Source organism: Toxotes jaculatrix, chromosome 24 (genome assembly GCF_017976425.1).
Source record: "Toxotes jaculatrix isolate fToxJac2 chromosome 24, fToxJac2.pri, whole genome shotgun sequence".
NCBI lineage: Eukaryota > Metazoa > Chordata > Actinopteri > Toxotidae > Toxotes > Toxotes jaculatrix.
The window spans coordinates 3,299,462-3,315,888 of record NC_054417.1 but is presented as its reverse complement, the minus strand read 5'-3'; the positions used below and the strand labels follow the sequence as shown (position 1 = coordinate 3,315,888).

General features: G+C 44.3%; 1 protein-coding gene across 3 annotated transcripts in view; it reads left to right on the top strand.

Moving 5' to 3' along the window:
- pard3ba (par-3 family cell polarity regulator beta a) overlaps positions 1-16,427 on the top strand; it is a 123,672-nt gene that overhangs the window by 14,304 nt on the left and 92,941 nt on the right. For all 3 annotated transcript variants that reach the window (XM_041032693.1, XM_041032694.1, XM_041032692.1), the window contains exons 3-4: positions 7,920-8,091; positions 15,636-15,742. In XM_041032693.1, coding sequence (XP_040888627.1) covers positions 7,920-8,091; positions 15,636-15,742 — 279 coding nt within the window. The remainder of the gene's footprint in view (positions 1-7,919; positions 8,092-15,635; positions 15,743-16,427) is intronic.

Here is a 16,427-nt window from a genome sequence, read left to right as displayed (position 1 = left end):
AGCTCAGCTGTGGTGGAAACCGGAACGTTTCCCCCTAAAGAGGCAATCTGAGCCGAGGAGCAGCACGTTGAGGCTGTGGAAACACTCTGACCCAAAAATGGAAAATCACAGGAAAAAATTAACATCACGGCCACAGTGGAAAACCAGTGAATTATTGATAGTTTAATGAATAATAATGATGAAAAGTACAGATTTTCTCTTTAAACTGTCCTAAACATCATTCGGCAGAAAGAAAGAGGTGACGTATAATATGAAAGTCTAATGTTAAAGAGAGGGCAGATGGCGGGAAGAGGAAGAGGAGGAGGAGGAGGAGGAGGAGGCAGGGGCAGCCGTTGGAGGAGAGAGCCACAGGTGAGAGGGCAGCAGCCTCGCAGCTCTGAGTTAATCACTCCTTCTATTTCTCTGTCAGATCCCGGGAGGGAGGGAGGGAGGATGGAGGAGGAGGAGGAGGAGGGGATGTTGGAGGGAGCAGCTGGCCCTGTGACGGCCACAGGGAAAAGAAAGCTGATTATTAGGCTCTGGCTCTGACTTGGAAAACGTGTGTGATTTCCCTCTGTGTTTGTGTGTATATGGGAATGTGTGTTTGAGCTTATTTATGCACATTTATGAGAAAGAGGTTATGACTTTCTGTGCGGCGAGGGAGCTCACGTCCCTCTGCATGTTAGGGAGTGAAAGTGTGTGTGTGTGTGTGTGTGTCAGGGTGTCGTGTTCACAGATGCGGAACAGGACCAGTGTAACCACCACTGATGTGTTTGCACTGTGGGAATGATGAACGAGCCGGTTTGATTTCTGTGTTGCTGGCCTGAGAAATACGAGGCCTGGAGCTCTCCTGTCACCCACATCCCTTCTTCCCCTCATCCTTCCTTCTCTCTTTCGGGCCTCTCGGGCACGTGTGATTTATGAAGAGTTTACCCTCTCCCTTTATGAGTGTGCATAAATAATAATGTGGCCTGTCACCGAGCATAGCCGGCACTGCAATACCTCAGCTGGTGCCTCGCTGTGTGTCTGTGTGTGGGTGTGTTAATGTGTGTGTGTTAGTGTATACTCTCAGTGGGCGCATATGTGCTCCATCACTGTGGCTGATGCGACAGATGTGTGTGTGTGTGTGTGTGTTGGATGCAGAGAGAGAGAGAGAATGATAAGTTAACCTTTTTCTGTGCCATAAACAAAGTTTTTACTTCTCCGGCAGTGTGAACAATAACCTGAAAAAAAAAGTTTGTTTCATTCTACATAATAAAACTACCCCTGGCCCAAAGACATGTCTACTTTAAAGTTAGTGTAATGAATTTGATTGGTACGGATATGTGTTTTTTTCTCCAGGTCAGTCAGGTGTGTTAACATCTTTGTGTCAATCTGTTGTGAGTGGTGTGTCACTAAAAAGTAATTTTGTGTTTGACACAGTGGGTAAATACTGTGTAACCTGCATGCCTGCGTCTCCTAGAGGATTTCTTATCTTTGTTATGGTTTCGTCCTCTGTCCTCTGTCCCACAGTAATATCCACAGAGAGATGAGTGTCAGTAAAGGTTTGTTTGTCAGGAAGGATTCAAAATGAAATGAGTTTGGATAATAACATGATTTTTTTTTCTATTCCTCTGAATTTGTGATTTCCTCTGGTTTGCTATTTTTACATTTTGGAAGTAGTGTGAGAAGTGGGTCATCATTTGCTAAATTTGCATGAATGTAAATGCTTAGACCTCAGCTCCAACAGACAGAGGAATCTGCTTTGGTGTGTTAGTGTTCAGATCAGTCTGTCAGAAGCATCAAAGAGACGTTATGTTCAATGTGGAAGTACTAACTGCTGTTTGGAACTGCTGGCGTCTCCTCAAACAGAAAGAAAGAAAGATTTAGAGGTTCAAGTAGTGAAGTCTCTGTATATGATTCATTATTTTTAAGGAGTCCCTCACCGGCCGACAGGTTTGACTGTGCATCTGTTTGTGTGCTTCAGTTCATGAGCGGGAGACGTTGTGTCTCTCTTCGCCGTCCTTTGTGTTTTTGTGGTTGCTTCTCTAATCTTAAACACTGCCTGTGTGTGCAGTCGTGTGTGTGTGTGTGTGTGTGTGTGCAGGCCCCGAGCCAGGTGTGTGTGTTCCTGAAAGGTAATCCCCCACATCTGGTAGTGTGCTGTAGAGATTGAGGCTGGAGCAGAAGTGGGATTAGCCCTCCTCTCACCGGTAATACAACCAATTTTCTACTTGTTTAAATAACACAGGCCAAACATTCCTCTGATGCCCCGACTCTGCCCTGAAAATGTGTCTGTATAGGCTGAGTTTATATAGTGTGTGCTCTTGAACATGGATTAGTTTTTGGTACATGCTTGTCTTGTTTGTAGAACGTGCATAGTAAGTAGGTGCTTCCCTGTGTGCAGTATTATCCAACCTGCAGCTGCAGCCTCAGCATCACTGCTCTTTGTACTGAGGAGTATCACTAATTACAATTACCTGCTTGTCAATTGAAAAGGGCAAGTAACTGTACACGCCTTGTTTCAAGTTGATTGCCATTTCTCACATGATGCCATGGATATCAAGAGCCAAATTTCTGCTCAGTCAGGGTGAGATACTTTACTTCACCCCTCTGTACCTGTGCACCGTCAGTATTCATCACGCTTTACAGCCGTGGAGAAGCTCATTCTCTACACATCCTGCCTGCTCTTTGTTGAGCAGCATCTAATTCGCACACGGAGGAGAAATTTCTGAGTCTCCAGAATCTTCACACCTCAGCCGCTTGCGTTTCAGAGAATGAAAGAAAACACCAGACACACAAATGCACAGCCAGGAGCCACCGGAGCCCGAGTTCCATCAGTTCACTGTAAACTGGCGTTTGAATCCTTTCAGCTATAGTGCGACCACACGTGTACACACCAAGTAAGACTGTCAGGTAGTGCAGACTTTCATTTTCTACAGTCAAGACGAGACACTGCGAGCTGGAGGTTTATTCTCTATGATTCACGTTTTAGTGCTTGAAAAAGCAGACGTCCAAAATAGTCTTTGTAAACCTGTACTTTAGTGAAGAAAGTGTGTCTGTGTGTGAGTCAGAAGCTCTCCCAGCGTGTGTGTGTGTGTGCACTGTATATGTGTGTGTGTGTGTGAGAGAGAGGAAGATGATTGGGTTACCATACTACTGTCAGGATGCTGCGCGCTCCTTCTGAATTATGCATCTCTTGTTCAAAGAAAGAATGAAGTATAGCATGAGAGGGAGAAAATGGAGAAGAGGGGGGGCAGTCGTAAGATAAATGACAACAGCACAAAAGCAGAGCATCTCAATAGACTGGTACCACACACACACACACACACACACACACACACTCACACACACACACTCTCACACTCACACATACATACAGCAGTGTTAGACAGCGGTGAGAGAGGAGAAGAAAAATGGGTTGATTAGTACCAGCGGATGAAATAGGGAAGTGTGTATGTTTGTTTGTGAGGTTGTGTGTGTGTGTGTGTGTGCTGCTGATGCTTGTGTAAAGGCTCAAGGCTTGAGTGGTACCAGCATGCAGTAGTGTTTGACTAAAGCAAGGTGGCACTGTTCATCCTCTGACTGTGGAAAGAGTGTGTGTGTGTGTGTGTGTGTCTGTGATTGTGTCCACAGTTGTGTTTTTGTGTATTTTTAAAGAAAGTGTGACCATCCCTGATTGCATGTGTATGTGTGTGCATCTGTGTGTGTGTCCATCCTTATAATACCGTTGTCTCCCTCGTGTGTTCCATACAGGACGTGCTACATTCGGTTAATTAATTCTCAGCGAGTGCATCAATTATTAAAACCCCTCGACTCTTCCTTCTGTGAGTTGTACATGTAAACACCATATACTGTTTACAACAGCCGCAATAATTTCATATCCTGACCATTAAAAATTCAGAAACGGTTACCATGATGCATTTCAGCTCTGTGTCTGACGAGCTGTGTGAAAGCAGCCTGAGTAGTAATCATAATAATGTGTACGTTTATTGATCACAGTAAATAAATGCTGTTTTCTTCTGCCCTCTTGTAAGAGGGAGGTCAAAGGTCATCAGTTGTGAGACATTTATAATTTTGTGATTTAGCATAACAGTGGTCAAACACTCCACAGGGTACTTTTACTACCGGCTGCGTTCCATTTCGTTTTACCAGTTCAAACCATGAAAACAGTTGAGCTAAGCTCCATTAGCTGTCTGATGCCTCAGTAATAAATGCTAGTTGTTGTCAGAGGATCCATTTGTGGTTTCTCTTCTCCATTTTGCATCGATGATCAACAAATATATTTAAAAAAATGTTAACATATAAAATGGATGGATCACAGGTTCATTGTTTTTTCTCTTCTTTACTGTCCTAGCCATCAGTATTCACTCAGCTTTACTCCTGTCCTCAAATGGTTGTTGAAATGCATTCTTGGAAATGTAGTTTACTTCAATTTGAGCAAAGCCATTTAAATGCACTCTGGACACTCAACTGACGTAAGGTCATTACAACAGAAAAGAAATCACAAGGCTTCGTCGTAAAACGGCTTGATATAATCTGAGCGCTGAGCTGAGCTCTGAGAGCATCAGTTAATCACAATAAAGCAAAAATAATGTGTTGAAGCAATAAAGGAAATGTGTGGGTTGGTGTGTGCTTGCCTTTCTATGAAATAGAGTAAAATAAGTGTGTGTGTGTGTGTGTGTGTGTGTGTGTGTCAGCCGTGGGCCACATATATTGCCACGTTTTATAATTCGCTGCTCTAGGCTCTAGTGTGTACATCCAGGAATACACACAGACGGTGTTTATCTCTCCCTCCGCTTCATGCATGGTATTGTATAGGGCTTTCATGTATGTCATGATAATCGCTTTGGCTCTGCAGCACGCACACGGTCCTTCCAGCTAGTCTGGTCACGTTGGATACACGCACTGCATCGTGATTTACAGATGATCGTAACATGACAATATAAAGGGTTCAGCTATTTGTATTTGGCACGGGCAGCGGTGTGTGTTTGCGAGCGTGTGTGTGTTTGTGCGTTTTATGGAAATGAGACAAAGGGGTCACATTATTCAGCAGTAGTTGACATGCGGGCTCCCCAGGTCCATATCAATGTCCCCCCACGGACAGAGCAGGAAAAATAAGGCGATTTGTTTCCTAGAATGCTAATCACAGTCAGGAGGGACTGAGAGGAACCTGTGTGTTAGGAAAACACCCTGTGAACCATTCAAGGTGTTGTTTTTCATCCTGGGGCACCGGGTCCTCCAGAACAGCATGTCGGAGCTGTATTTGAAGGGCTGGATCTCAAACCTCGTGTTTTTTTTGAAAAGGAAACTTAAACTGAAAGCACAGTTTCTTTTCCTGGTATTTCACTGTATTAGTGATTGTTGTTTCCTGTGTAAGGAACAGCTGATTGATAGCTCCAGTGTAATCTGTAATGAGATGTAACCACATTAAATTTAAAAATAACAACAACAGGTGTAATTTCATGTAAAGCTAAGTGGTATTGGGCCATGCTGACAGATTTTTTTCTATTAGCTGCTTTGGATTCGAACTCCAGCTTGACAGAAAGTGACTGTTTGCCAAAGTAATGGAATCAGTAAAGATTTGCCATCAGCATTTTAACAAGCTGACACACTTTTTCTCACCTTAGTTTGACCCTCATCAGCACCCATCAGCTACAAGCTATGTTGGAACCCTGTTCGTCTGCTTGAATCTGGGTCTTTTTAATTCTTAACAGTTTAAGTTTTCTTTTAAAGAATCAGCTTTGTTTGGCTAATAGTCTTTTTTTTGTTGTTGGATCTTTGTCTTAGTAGATTTTGCACCAAAATAGCAATAAAAACCAAGTGAACCCTTAAGAATTACCTGCATTTCTGTAGAAATTACAGTGAACAAACACATCTACTTTAACTAATGACACACAAATCAGTGTTCTTTTTCTCCATATTGAATATTTAATTCAGTGTATTTTTCAATATATGTTTCATTGCTGTCAAAGGAGTCATTAAATCCAGGGGTTCACTTACTTTTTCCATCTGCACTGTGATTTTTAATGTGTGCGTGCAAAACAGACACTAAAGATTGTGATTGTGTGTTGTCGGCTGCAGCACGTTGTGTTTGTGAGTTTGATAAAGATCAGGTCACGTTTTATGACCAGTTAATGGAGAAAACCAGGATCTTCCAAAGGGCTCACGTGCTGTTTCTTGCCGCTGTAAATGCAAAGGCGCTTGATCACATTTAACTTTGATCACATGGGTTTCGTCGACAGTTATGGTGTAACCGTGTACAAGTGTGCGATCAATGAAAAGGCCTCATCATGAAATACAGTGCCCCAGTTTTTAATGCTTCAGCTTTTTCCCAAATGAAGTAACACACGATTCATTTTGTTGATACTCTGTGTTTGATTGAGTGATGAATGGAAGCAGCAGGGCGGCCTTCATCAGCATCGCTCCCCGCCTGTGTCAGCCGTAAAAAATAAACTCCCGAAAAGCGAATCATCATCCCCCCCTCCACACATTAAAAACAAGTTGTTCAAAACGAATAAATCGTTTTTGAGGGCAGCTCATCGCCGTGTCTTTGCACGCGCCCGCCCGTTCGCCGGCACGTGCGCGTGCACATCACATTACGCTCCGAGACTTCTTCTGTGATTGATGCTGTCAGCGAGTTTGGAGGAAGAGACAGAGGCTCGGGAGGGAGGGAGATAAGAAGAGAAAGAGGAAAGCAGATAAAGAAGAGAGAAAGAGCTCGAGAAGCATCCATCAAGCGGCGCAATCAGATTGTTTTCCTGGCATTCGGTCTTTTCTTTTCTCTCTCTTCTCTGCATCTGCCAGCCCCTCAATTCCTCATGTTTTCTTTCACTCACTCTCTCTAATGCTCACACACACACACACACACACATACACACACAGACACACACACACGCAAATGCAGTAGATGTATCTCCTTCGCATGGCGTCGGCCAGGTGTCATGAGGATATTGAATCACGGGAGGTTGAGGTGAGAGGTGGTGTCACCGCGTGATGGATGATGCATATCTCGCCGCCTCCTCCCTGCGTATTGTTTACACACACGTAAACGCACACACACTCAGCTTCCGCACTCCTTTGTTGTTAATTGACGTCCTCCACTCGTCTGTTGTTTTATTTCCATCCCTTGTTCCATTGCGGTTATTGCTTTTCATTAAGTGGTCATTTCCTTCGCCAGCACCGTCTAATGAGAGCGTCACGCCGCCACGCGCCCATTTATCAAACCACATATCCGTGATGGCGCGGCCCTGCAGTCAACACACACACACACACACACGCACACACGCACACATTCCCCTTCACTCTATCTGCCATCATGTCCCTGTCTCAATTAGGATTGTTTGTCGTTCTCCTGTCCTCCATCCCCTGTTCATTTGGCCTCCCTCGTCTCTTCCCGCCGTCTCATTGTGGCAGCCGTGTCATTGTGTTTGACAGCTTCTCATTCTCGTGTCAGATCTCATTTGACTGCTAATTTCATACGTACACACCTCGCCTCGCCTTGCCGTGTGTGTTAACTCGTGTGAACCGGCCCTGCGCTTGCTCCCTGGTCAGATTTTCTCCTTTGTTCAGAAAGAAATAAGTTGTTGTGTCGCTGAAGTGGCATCTGCTGGTGTGTTATACGCTGTACGAGGGAGATGAGCTGTGAATGAGCTGTGGATCCAGTTCTGTTTGCTTCCTCTATGCACTCACACTGACAACACACACACACATACACACACACACACATCTGCACACTTGGCAGAGTGAAGCAGGTTGCATTCCCACTGCTGGTAAGATAAATCACATAAAAGCCTCACTGTGATCATGGCACAGTGGAGATGCTATATAACCTGGCGGCGTGTTTCCAGCTTGTTCATATGCCAGACTTTGTGTAGACAGTTTATCTTGAGGAAATGTTGTTTGTTTCAGATCATGTGCACTTTGTGTTTAATATTTTGGACGGTGTGTGTCTCTTCCAGCTGGTCGCGGTGTTTGAAGCAGTCCAGAGGAGGACGGACAGTCCCAGAGACAACATGTCTGGCTACTCCAGTGCCACCCCCAGCCCTGAACCACTCCAGTACTATCCCCACCTGCAGTACCAAGAGCCAATCAGAGGAGAGATTGAAGTCAACGAGGCTGTCCTCAAAGCCAGTACGTCAGATCTCAGCTTCATCTAATAAGATTTATAACTCAGTGACAGATTTGAGCAGATTTGAAATGATTAGAATTCAATATAATTATAATCAGTAAGTTCTGGGTTGTACAGAATATTCTGATTGTTGAACAAGTTGCTGCTGTTTTAAATGTAAGAGAAGTTTCTGCAAAAATCTCCAATCAACACTTTCACATTTTTTTGTGTGTGTGTGAAAAAGTCGATGGTGAGACAGCAGGAGGTGTGTGTGTGTGTGTGTGTGTGGAGGTGTGTGACTGTATGTGAGAGCGAGAATCAGAAAATACATTTATGGAACAGCTGTAAGCTGAACCTGCTGTGTAAAAAGAGATTTTTTGCCTGTAACTTCATGGCGTGTGAAAACAGATGCGGTGTTGACGCAGCGTTCTCCTCTGTCGTCCTCGCTTAACGTTCTTTACTTAGTTTTCACACGTTGCTCAGTCTGCAGCACACAGGGTATACTTTATTTACACAGAGTTAAGCATATATATATTTTTCATCACATTTGAGGAGGGGTGTTTGTCTGGGGCATTAACGTATTTCAGTGAACAACATGATGAGTGTGATATTAGCAGGAGCCGTGCTGCTCCTTGATTTTGTCTTGATTCTTCCCACCGACAGAAGCTTCCCTCTGTGCACCATTAAGGTGATGGATTTAAACATGATGTGGTGCCGCACAGCCGATCACTGTCTCTGTGACGGCGAGACAGCTTAGCCATGACACTGCAGCGAGACACCTCTGGAAAGACAACAACAAGCAGGCAGACAGGAGAGAGACGAGAGTGATGACGAATGAACTTGTTAAAAATGAGAAAAGTTGACTCTGATAAAAGATGACAGGCGACTTCGTTTAGTAAGGGCTCGCATTGTCTTCAGGATGATGTCATTTCTCTCACTGACTGATAGAAATAAAAAATGAAAAAAAAGAGGAGGAGGGCGAAATAATCCAACCCTAAAACCTGATAGCTGTAGATCTCACAGAGCTGAAAACTGTTTTAGAAATGTGTGGTCACCAGTTAGAGGAAAAGGCTGCTGGAAACGTTTCTGCAAAAGCAGATTTTTTAAAAATGCAAAGCTCTTTTCACCCTCTCCTCTGTTTTCCTTCTCATCCAGCACCACCCTTGTTTCAACAGTCATAATTTTTGCCATTCTCTCTTATGCTCTCTCTCCTTTCTAAGCCTGCCTCCTCCTGTTCTCTGTTTGCCTTTTGCTTTTGCATTTATATTTTTGGCATTTAGCTGTTGCTCACATCCAGAGTGATGTTAACTGAGAGCAACAGCAGAAACAAGTGTGTAACAAATATTCCCTTGTCCTTCGTGTTTTCTAGAGAAGTGTTGCAGTAAAAAAAATTAAGTGTTTATCTTCTTTGTCTGTTGAATCCTGTGTTTGCTTGTGAAGTCAGAGGTTAGAGTTAAAGACAAAGGTTGTTGGTGTTTCTGTAACTTGATCAGTCTCAATTCAGCAGAGCAGAAACCGAGTGAGAATGATGCAGATGATGCTTTTTGCAGTCAGGAAATAGAGTGAACAAGTTAGTGGGTCATGGTGCATCTCCAGAGGGAAACATCATCACGAGACCAGTCAGTCAGAAGCCTACGGGAGTCTCTGGGGAAATCTCTGCTCTGTGTGGGCCACGGGCTGTTCTGGTTAGAGACACATTTTTCTGTAAATAATCTAGAGCAAGATTTTTATCTTTACATGTCGTTCTTTTCTCTTCCAGTGCCTTTTATTGATTAGTTTTTGAATGACAAGAGACCAAGGGCAAGATAAAGGACGAGATAAAAGATGAAATGAGCCAGAATCTAATTTAACAAGGGTCTGTCTGTTCACTCGTCCACCCTGTTACCCCTTTCATTTTCCTCTCTCCATCTGTTGGTTACAGAGAAACAGTGTGATACCCCCTCACACACCTGCCCTTTGCCATCACTCCCCCTCTGCCCACTTTTGCCCTGTCCCCCATAATCTGCCCCCTCTTCACTCCTGCCAGCCATCACTTGCCTACTCTACTATTCAGCTTCAGCCACCTGCCATCCACAGCCTCACCACCCGGCGCCAGAGACCCTGACCTGACACCCCCACTCCCACTCCCACCAGATACCTCCTGTATCCCCACCCTCCCATCCTGCACTGCTCTCCCAGTCTCTGCATGGCTTCCACCTCTAACTAGATTAGCACTCTAGCCTGTTAGCATGCCCAGGGTCCAGCCGAGCATGAATGGACTAATTCCACCCCCACACACACCCTGTTTTTACCCCAGTGGGACCTCTTCCTGCCCCCACCCCTCAACCTGCTCTCCAGCCCTGTTGAACCCTGACTAACTTAGTTATGATGTGACCCTGTGACGCCCCTCATATAGAGCCAGACTGATGCAATAAGGCCGCTTTTGTCATCCAGACATGCGCGTGCACACACAAAATGTGACAAAAGAAGCCCAGCGTGCAAGTTAAACAACCGCACACACCCACAGCAGTTACCCGTTCTCTGCTGGGCAGGTCTTAGGGGAGTGTGTGTCTGTGTGTGTTTGCTCTCCCTGGCAGAAAGTGATGGGATGGAGGCAGTGAGACCTGCAGAGAGATGTTACATCACGCTGTTGTTGTGCGTTAGGAATGTTTCAGTCGGCAGACTTAGTTTTCCTTCTCCAAAGAAGGTCTTTGCTTTTTTCAACATGAGATCACCAGCTGTTTCCTCGTCTGAATTGTCCATATCAGAAATCTGGGACTTGGGGACTTTGAATGCTTTAATCACACTATTACCTTAATCTGATTATTGACAATAATCTGGTTGAAGTGTGCAGGTAGTTGCAGTGAGTGGAACAGGACAAGAAGTAATTCAGTAATCAGTCAGGCATCAAAGTGTTTGTGTGTCAGGTTGGGCTGCTTGTTTGAACAGGGTGATTGGACTTCACACTGCCCCAGTGGGATGATTAGACCTGCATTGATCCGCTGCTACACTGACACACACACGCGCACACACACACCCACACACACACACACACTTCTAGGAAGAGAGTCCTTATCGCATCATCCCATGAGCAGCCTGAGCCTGAGCTGCTCTATCGATTGCCAGAGAAACAAGACCACCCTGGCCCATGGCATGAAAACACACACACACACAAATATAAATACACACAGAAGCAAAGCACGCACATATAGCACACACACCATGCACGCATGCTTGCACATGCAAACTCAAAGGCAAACAAAGGCACACACACATACATCGATAAACGTGTATTCAGACTCACATAAAGTACACACACACACGCAGTCACACACATTCAGACAGAAACATGATGCATCCTTGTTTTCATCCTGCCCTGGCAGTGAACTAGCTCTGCAGCGTTACAGAACTTTCACAGAACTGAAAACAAGAGGAAATTCTTAAAATAAACCACTGTGTTCCCAGAATTGCATAAGCAGCCTAGTTAGACAGAGAGCCACAGATGGAGAGTCAGAGGCAGATAAACACAGAACTGGCAGAGTTCACAGGGCTTCTTCAGGTCTTTGCAATTACACAAATCTCAAGGGAAAGATAAGTGAAGAACATGACTTGGGCGTGTTTCCGTGTGCAACCATTTGTTTGTTCTGGCGTTGAAGTGGTCACTGAGATGAGTTTGGTGGGTGGGGTCTATTTAAAGTTGCAGGGTACCTTGTGGTTGTGGGTGCACAGTTCTGTGAAATTAGCTTACCTAAAATACATCCAGAGTTTTAGTGTCTCCACCTCTCCTCCACCCTTTTGGCAGGAGACTGGATGTTGAAGTCAGAAAATGTCTGTGATCTTAAAATAAACGAAAACTCTGCTCAGATTGCACAGAGGGCATGAATAATGTTCAGCTCCTGAGGGCTACAGATGCCACGCTGCTGCTTTAAGATTGACCCCAGTCTCTCTTCATAACTCCTACAGAGGGTTTCATTTCATTTTGATCATTTGATCAAATGCATGCACCTGTTTTAGCTCAGAAACAGTTTGGTCACATAGAGCTTTTAGATTCAGTGACATATCATTGTAGATGTATAATATTTCATTTTTTATGGCTCTAAAAAAATCTCATTCCATCTGCAGCAGAAATGTTTCTAACTCTCTTTTGATTATTATTATTTTTTCAAGTTGGGAGTCCGCACAGTTCACAAGGCTGTGCAGTTATCATTTTATTTAAGTACTGACTTTACTGGTTAGGGGTTAGTTATTTTATAAGATTGTAGACATTCTTTGAAATGGCATTTGGATTTGTTATAGAAAATGTAGTAATACAATAAACTGCCACACTTTCACGCTGTGAGTCCATGCTATGATCAAATGAAGCCTGCAGCAGGCTGTGCTGTTTACCATAGCTGCATCAGCTAATGAACAAAGGTCTCATTATGACCCTGAACTCATACTGATAGGGACGAGAGGTGCAGACACGTAAGTGCAGCCACTTGATGTATTTATGATTTAGAATGAACTTACTGTTTGAATCACCCGCTCACTGTGGCGGGGATTGTTCACCATGGGCCCGTTTCACCACATTTGCAACGTGCGAGCTGCAATTTGGCAGTAAGAGACAATTTCCTTTTGTGTTCTTTGTGACATGTTTCATTTATTAAAACAAACACCACACTTACAGCTAATGCATGAGTACTGAAGAGCTCTTTAGGACTCACTAATGCATCTGCAATTTGTGAGCAACAGTCACTTGTAAAATGTGACCTTGTGATCTGCTTGTAAACAGAGCTCACTAGTCGCTTTTGTGAAACATTCCTGGGTTTTGTGGATACATTTTTATGCGTGTAAACAGCTGAGCTCAGCATCTGTGAGTGTACCAGCCCAGTATCACAGCTCTGTTCCACAGGCCCAGTCACCTTTGATTAGTAATTCCTCTGAGGCAATCCTGTTTATGACCGTCCTAACTGCGGCTGACCTGAGAGAGTTCCAACTGTCACTCTCATCAATATCCCTAACCCTCAGTGACACTGTTTGCCCCCTTCAGAGGTCACCTTAGGTCAGAGGTCAAAGCTAGTGACCCTCAGGTTCCTTCACATGGCCCGGCCGGGCTCCGGGGTCTAAGTGGTGGGAGGATTGATGGAGGCCGATTTGACTCCGATGGATAAATGGAGGAGGATTTATGGGGGCTGACTGCTGGGTAATGGACCCTGACTGTGACCATGGAGTGGCCTTGGTCACTTCAGAAAGTTGCGTCATTGACATTGTGGTGAAGTATAAGTGTGTACCGAGGTGATGTGTAGAGCTCATTTTGAAAATCCATTGTTGCTGTTTCTGAAATAAGTCATTGCTAACAGTTCATCATTCAGTGTCTGTAAAATCCAGCCTTTGAAATTGCTCTTATGAAGCTCAGCTGTCCTTGCAGTAGTAAAGGTATTTTGGTACTTAATGTCCATTTTGTCCCTGTTGTTTGAGGACAAAAGAGCAGGTGTCGGCTTTTTTCCAAACGGTTGCAAAAGTATAAGCTTACCAGACTTCGCTCGAAACACTGTGCCAGCATTCACCTTTTTAAAAGCTCATGCGTGCTCTCTGTTCAGCGTGTGCGTCTATATTTATCTGCATTCACTTTCCATGAATGCACCAGACAGGTGGGTACAGGAGGCAGAGCAAAGAACCAACCATTAAGTTTTACTGCTTTCTATACACGGCTCTTCTGAACTTTTAAAGTTGGACCACGTGTGAGGCCTGAAGTAGAAATAGTGCTTTATGGGGTTTCGTGGTTTCAGTGAATGCCTCTAAAAATTCACTTTGTGTTTATCCTGAACACACCTTAACAAAAGACTCATTTGGCACGGTTGAAAAGTATCTGCAGGAAGTGTTTGACCAATTTTAGCTACACACCAGATTATCAGGCAGAGAAAGCAGCAGCTATTGATAAGCTGATGCGCTGTCTGCTATAATTTTCTGATGCTCTGACTAAAAAAAGTTTGTGTTAAATCAAAGCACCTTTTTTTTTTTTTACTGCAAATCATAGTGTTTTCTGTGTAGTTTGAACATGAAGCCTGCTTTTCTAAATGGAATAAATTAGACCACACTCTGCTGATTTCCACAATAAAAAAATCAGAAACTGAAAGCTCGAGAAAAGAAAACAGACAAAAACGTCTCTCACGTAAGCGATAGTGAGTCAACATTGTGTTGTTAACATTCACTGTTAGCAGAGGTAGAAAGTGTGAAACACACACAGATGGAGGATGAGAGTGGGATTTAGGAGGATTGATAAAGACGATTAGACAAACCTGAACTCATCATCGAATGGCCGAGCATGTGGTTTGGTGTGTTTGAGGCAGAAAGGATCTTTGTATGTGTGTCTCAGATGGTTGAAGTGACCATTTTTCATCTGTCTACAATCACAAACCACACACACTCTCTCTCTCTCTCTCTCACACACACACACACCGTGACCCCTGCCAGTTCCTTCTTTCCTACTTGTTCTCCTCCTCTGCTCTCTCTATTCTGACCACGTTAGACCAGGACCCTGTCACTGACCCTCCAAAGAGAGATTGATTACAGGAAAGAGAATTTTGTTTGCCTTCCCTCTCTGTGTCTCTCAGTTTTCAAGGCTTTCTCCCTCCCTCGCTCGCTCTCTCTCCGTCACTATCTCCCGGCTCTCCTCTTCTCTTTTTGTTTATCTCACACTCTTGCTTTTTTTCTCTCCCCTGTCTTTATTTTCTCCTCTGTCGAGTTAAATTTGAAAACACCCTGCTATGGGTTTTGCTTCCACAAATACCAGCCTTCTCTCTTTGGGGCGGATATTAAAAGCAAGAGGCAGCACAAAGGTCCAAATTAGATTCTTTTGAATTGTTTTATTGTGGATTCAGACCTGCCCATGTTACCTCTCCCATCTCCTTTGGGCTGTGGATGGGTGTGTGTAAATATGTGTGTGTTTGGGGGCGGAGAGGCAACAGCTGGTCATATGAAAACGTACACTGTGGGTGGGTGTGGGGTTTGGGCGTAGTGCTGGAGGGATGGGGTGGCTGGCGGTGCTCTCTCTGGGTCTTCGAGTCATCCTAGATTAAATTTGAACTATTGAAAGCTGGTTACAGTTGACTGATCATCGTTTTAAACAATTCACGTCACTCTTCTTTTCCCAGTCTCTGGTTATTGGCACTTATCTACCATATTTCATCCTTTTTCCTTTCCTTTGTTTTAAATGTTTTTCTTCACGTGGCAACAAAGATCCTACAGTTTCCTTTTTCAGTGCAGTCAATTGCTTTTTGAGAGCGCAGAGAGCCTTCGGGGTCCGTCTAAACCTCTGAGCTTCCCTGATGCTCATTCCAAAAAGATGGCCAGCTGCTTAGTGTGAAAGTTGCCAAAACATGAAGAAAAAAAAAAGAGCTCTGTCTCCTTCTCTCACCTCCTCCCTTCTTCTCTCTCCATCTCCTCTGATGATCCTCGGCGTGTCTGGAGATTAAGAAATCAAATATAATGTAATTTCCTTTCAACACAGTGGAAAATACGAGATGATTGCAGGTGCAGCTCTGACTGGCATCCACCCATCCATCCCCTCTCTCTCTCTGTCTCTAAACTCTGATCTCTCTCGTCCCAGACACGCCGCTGTTGGTGAGGAGCAGCAGTGACTCTGCTTTAGCCCCGCCCCATGAGAAGACAGCCCCGCCGACACCTGATGACCGCAGTGACGGATCTCCTGAGCCGGTGAGCACAGTGTCACAGTGGCATAAAAAAAAACTGAAAAAGCTGTTTCATTGTATTTTTCATTTAAACCAATTTGTGCAATTAGCTCGAAGCCGATTAAAGATGCCAATAATGTAACTGAGCCATTTTTATTCCATGTTTTTTGTTATGTAAAAAGACATTTGCACAAAGGGTTTCTGCACAAATTGGACTAAATTCTCCAGCGACTCCGACAGTTCAAACCAGTTGTTCGGGAGAAGCAAAATGTCATAACCAAAGCAACAGACAATGGAAAAGAGATGAAAAATGTAGAGAGACTGCAAGTAAATAACAGGGAAGTGAACAAATTACAGTTTCCATTACGTCTCTGGTGCATGCAGTTCCCTCACTGAAGACAAAGAGAGGAGCCCAGTGAATATTCCTCTTGTGGTGCAGCTCCAGGCCTCAGGCTGCACTTTGAAAGGGTCAGCTTTTCAAGTGCTCTCCTTCTTTTCCAAACAGGCTGCCATTAAGAGGAACTTTGTTTGCTGCCTTTTCTCGTCCCTGTGTGGGGGATTGTGTATGTGTGAGGCCACACAGCTGTGTGTGTGTGGTTGTGTGTGTGAGGGGAAACTCAGGTTTAGAGATCGTGTCCTGATGCCCCCTGCCCCCCGTGTTCGACACAGCAGTGACTCAGCAGAACTAACACGATGACAAAGCCCATATT